Source organism: Pelodiscus sinensis, chromosome 1 (genome assembly GCF_052426305.1).
Source record: "Pelodiscus sinensis isolate ZL-2025 chromosome 1, ASM5242630v1, whole genome shotgun sequence".
Classification (NCBI taxonomy): domain Eukaryota; kingdom Metazoa; phylum Chordata; order Testudines; family Trionychidae; genus Pelodiscus; species Pelodiscus sinensis.
In genome coordinates, this window is record NC_143052.1 from 355300989 (window position 1) to 355305241 (window position 4253).

At 47.4% G+C, this 4253-nt stretch overlaps 1 protein-coding gene across 1 annotated transcript; it reads right to left on the reverse strand.

Moving 5' to 3' along the window:
- Nucleotides 1-536: 536 nt before the first annotated feature.
- Nucleotides 537-1505, reverse strand: LOC149526092 (olfactory receptor 52E4-like). Its single transcript, XM_089771784.1, has one exon. It carries the CDS (start codon nucleotides 1503-1505, stop codon nucleotides 537-539), a length of 969 nt encoding a protein of 322 aa, XP_089627910.1.
- Nucleotides 1506-4253: the final 2748 nt, after the last annotated feature.

Sequence of the window (4253 nt, forward strand, 5' to 3'; positions counted from 1 at the left end):
AGATGTCCGGCCTCCCCCACCTGCCTCAGAACCCAGCGTCCTGTCTTCCTTCTGCCCTCCTGGGTCACCAAGTGGCCCCAGGGCTGCATCCCCATTGCAGGCTTCTTGTCAGTCTCTTGTCACAAGCCTTGTTCTGAGGGAGCCCAGCTGCAGGGGATAAAGGTGGAGATGACCCACGGAATGATGGAGGACGGGACAGAGAGGAGCAGGTGAGATTGTTGAGGGCTTGGAGAGTAAGGACAGAGGTGGAGGTGTGGGGAATGAAATGGGAAAGGAGCGGGAGTTTGGGCAGAGGGCGAAGCTTTGAGGGAATAGGAAGAGAGAACACTGGGCCCCAGAGGTGCAGTTACCAGAAAATTGGAAATGTGGAAAATTTTAGGAGTTATGGAGATTTACCCGACCAGTTCACCAGCTCGTCTCACTCACAGTAAGACCAGCACAGGATATAAAGACTCTCTGATGGGCCAGTAAGTGATTCATGGCAGATAGCCCAGTACCATGTCACCAGCCAGCTCTGCACAGACCTTGGTCTGTGATCAGAGCATCAGGAGAAAACCGCAGGAGCCTTTCTGAATAAACAGCTTCAGCAGCCTTCCCTGGATCTGTTTGGTCCTCACCCCATAAATGATGGGGTTGAGCATGGGGGGCATTAAGGTGTAGAGGTTGTTAAAGAGGAATTGGAGAGGGTGAGGCTTCTTCTTGTCAAATCGAGACAGGATGGAGAAGAAGAAGGCTGGGATGTAAAACAGTATAATAGAAATGAGGTGGGAGCCGCAGGTCCCAAAAGTCTTGAGCCGGGCGTCTTTTGTGAGCAGTCTGAAGATGGCCCTGAGGATCTGGAAATAGGACACAGCAATAAGAATCACATCCACTCCAGAAATCCAGAATAGCACAAATAGGCCGTAGTAACTACTGGCGCTGAAATCACCACAGGCCAGTGTCACCACAGCAATGTGCGCACAATGAGGCAGAGGGACCATGTTTGACCTACAATATGACCACTGCCTCGTCAGCAGGACAAAGGGCAGTGTGATCAAGCCACTGCGCAGCCCCACGGCCAGGCAGATGTTGCCCACCACGGGGTTGGTCAGGATGGTGGAATGTCGCAGTGGGTGGCAGATGGCCACGTAGCGATCCAAGGCCATGGCCACGAAGATCCCAGATTCTGTTGTTATGAAACAGTGAAAGAAAAACAGCTGAGTGAGGCAGCCATTGAAACTGATCTCCCTGGAATTGAACCAGAAGACGCTCAGCATTTTGGGTAGGATGGCAGAGGACAGGATCAGGTCAGTGATGGCCAGCATGCAGAGGAAATAGTACATGGGCTGATGGAGGCTGGACTCCGTCTTTACAATGAACAGGATGGTGAAGTTCCCCAGGAGGGCTGTGATGTACATGATGCAGAAGGGGATGGAGATCCAGACATGGGCTTCCTCTAAGCCAGGAATCCCCAGCAGGATGAAGACGGAGGGGTTGGTGAAGTCGGTTGTGTTGGAATCTGACATGGAGAAGAGTAGAGTGGATCCAATTTTTGGGGAGAACAAAGTCTCTTTTTTCTGCCGTACGTTCTCCTGACTTCCTGGTGCTCTGTGTTTAGCGGTTTAGGATGATGGTGTCAAGACAAATTCCTGGAAGGAAAGACAATGTAGATATCAAACAGTACATATGCAACTGGTAAATGGTGTCGTGTTTGAAACAGATTGATCTCCTCACACACTGAAATGTGATTTTTTCCTTATTCAGATAAATAACTGATGAATGGTTGGCCTTTCTAATGTGCGTTTCATGTTTTATGGTGCTCCACACTCAATAGTATGCCATGGTCTGGGAAACTTTAATAGGCACTGTCAGGAAAAAATGAAATTGGGCCCTCGTTACCCATCTGTGTTCCTTAATGCACTGAAAGTCAGGCTAGAGATTCTGTGCTGTCGGGAGTCGCCCAGTCACCTGGTTGCTCAAAATTTCAGTGTGGGAAAAACCCAAAACCTTTCCCAAGATCTGTGCCAGAGGAACCATCCCCAGCTTCCCCTCTGTGTTCCTGCAGCCTAGGGGATGTATTTCTAACCCTTTGCCTGATGATACGTTACCCTTTTCACACACGCCCATTTCTTCAGCAGGGGCTACTCTGATATATCGGGTGATCAGAAGATGATTGAGGGGGGACATGATAGCAGTTTTCAGGTATCTAAAAGGGTGTCATAAGGAAGAGGGAGAAAACTTGTTCATCTTGGTCACTGAGGATAGAACAAGAAGCAATGAGCTTAAACTGCAGCAAGGGAGGTTTAGGTCGGACATTAGGAAAAAGTTCCTAACTGTCAGGGTTGTTAAACACTGGATAAATTTCCCAGAGAGGTTGTGGAATCCCCATCTCTGGAGATATTTAAGAGTAGGTTAGATAAATGTCTATCGGGGATGGTCTAGACAGTATTTGGTCCTGCCATGAGGGCAGGGGACTGGACTTGATGACCTCTCGAGGTCCCTTCCAGTCTTAGTATTCTATGAGTCTATGATCTGGAATTACCACTCAAAGGGTCAAATCAGGACAAATTGCTAAAACCAGGGCTACTTACAGCCCAAGAAAGAATAAGGCACTAGACCTCTACACAGTGCCAAACCAGTCACACAGAGCCCTTGAACTGCCAATCTGGCCCATAAGCAGTCTCACAAGCAATCCCCTGAGACGCTCCAGTGCTCTCTGTCACAACCAGCACCGTTCCGCACACAGATGAGAACTCCAAATAGGTTCTACTAATCCCAAAGGACCAGTCAGAGTCCTGGGTCAATTTACACCTTTTATAATCTTGCCCATGCGGCAGGAAATCCAGTGTTCTCCTGAGTGACAGCACCCCCCAGAATGGAGCTGCAACCATGTTCAACTAACCCTTCTGTGTCCTGTTTATGCAAACAGCCATGGGGGACCTGCTGGTCAGCAGATTCCCAGCAAAAGTCCTCAGGTGTTTATTGACAACATTGAAGACCGATTGTTCATTGCTCTGCACTGGGTAACCAGCCCTCACAATACATGGGCATAACCTGCTATTGCCTCCCAGATTGAAAACATTGGAAATACAAGTACAGAGCCCATACTCAGAACTTTACATACAAAATTCATACATGTCTATGAGCAGCATAAACAGAATCAGCAGAGCAGAAACTTTCATTGGACTCCACCATCAACCCACTTTGCACAGAACTCGGGGCAATGACACCACGGTGGGGGAAACCGTGACCCGCATCTTCCTATTCAAACCAATATTGTGCCAGCTGTCTTCAGTCCCACAGTAAGGGTGTGTCTAGGCCACAGAGTTTTTTCAAAAAAAGTGACCTTAAAAAAAAAACACTTCACCTGAGTCTAGACTACCGTTGATTTCTATTGAAATCAAATTGAAAGAATCCGGCGGTTTTTTCGACAGCAGTAAAACTACTTTTACACGGAAGAATGCCTTTTTTTCAAAAGAGCTACTTTGAAAAAGGCGTTCTTGACCACAAACAGGGCTTATTCGAAAGAGATCATCCAAATTGCCTGGGTGCTCTCTTCTGGAAAAGTGGCTCGATTTTTCTAAAACGTGAGGTTGTCTAGATGATCTCTTTCAAAAAAGGGTTTTTGTCTCGATGTACCCTAACAGACTAAGGGTGTGTCTAGACTACACAGTTTTGTCGACAAAAGTGGACTTTTGTCGACAAAACTATCCCTGCGTCTACACTACCGCTGAGTGCTGTCGACATAACGTCGACAGAACTCAGCAGTTTTGTCGACGCTGGTAAACCTCATTTTACGAGGCATAACGCCTTCTGTCGACAGAGTTCTGTCGACAGACGGTGTTATTGCATGTAAGCTGTCCTTGCGTCTACACTGCCATGTCGACAAAGCACCTTGCTTTGTCGACAGAACTGAATGTAGTGTAGACGCTCTTTGTCGACAGAAGCTTTGTCGACAGTATCTGTCGACAAAACTTCTGTCGACAAAACCCTGTAGTCTAGACGTACCCTAAGATGGTTACCCCTCTGAAGGTAAAGAGATAGAGATAGTTTTCACAATCCCATCAGAAAAAAATGTGAATTTTTCTAAAGGTTTTCAGTAGAGCACTTTTATCTAAAGCACTAATCTCCCTGGAATTGAACCAGAAGACGCTCAGCAGTTTGGGCAGGATGGAAGAGGACAGGATTAGGTCGGCGATGGCCAGCAAAGAAGGTAAAATAGTACATGGGTTCATGGAGGTTGGACTCCGTCTTCACAATGAATAGGATGGTGA

What these genes read in the sequence shown, in the direction of transcription:
- LOC149526092 (XM_089771784.1), bottom strand. Translation starts at nt 1,505, where the DNA reads ATGTCAGATTCCAACACAACCGACTTCACCAACCCCTCCGTCTTCATC.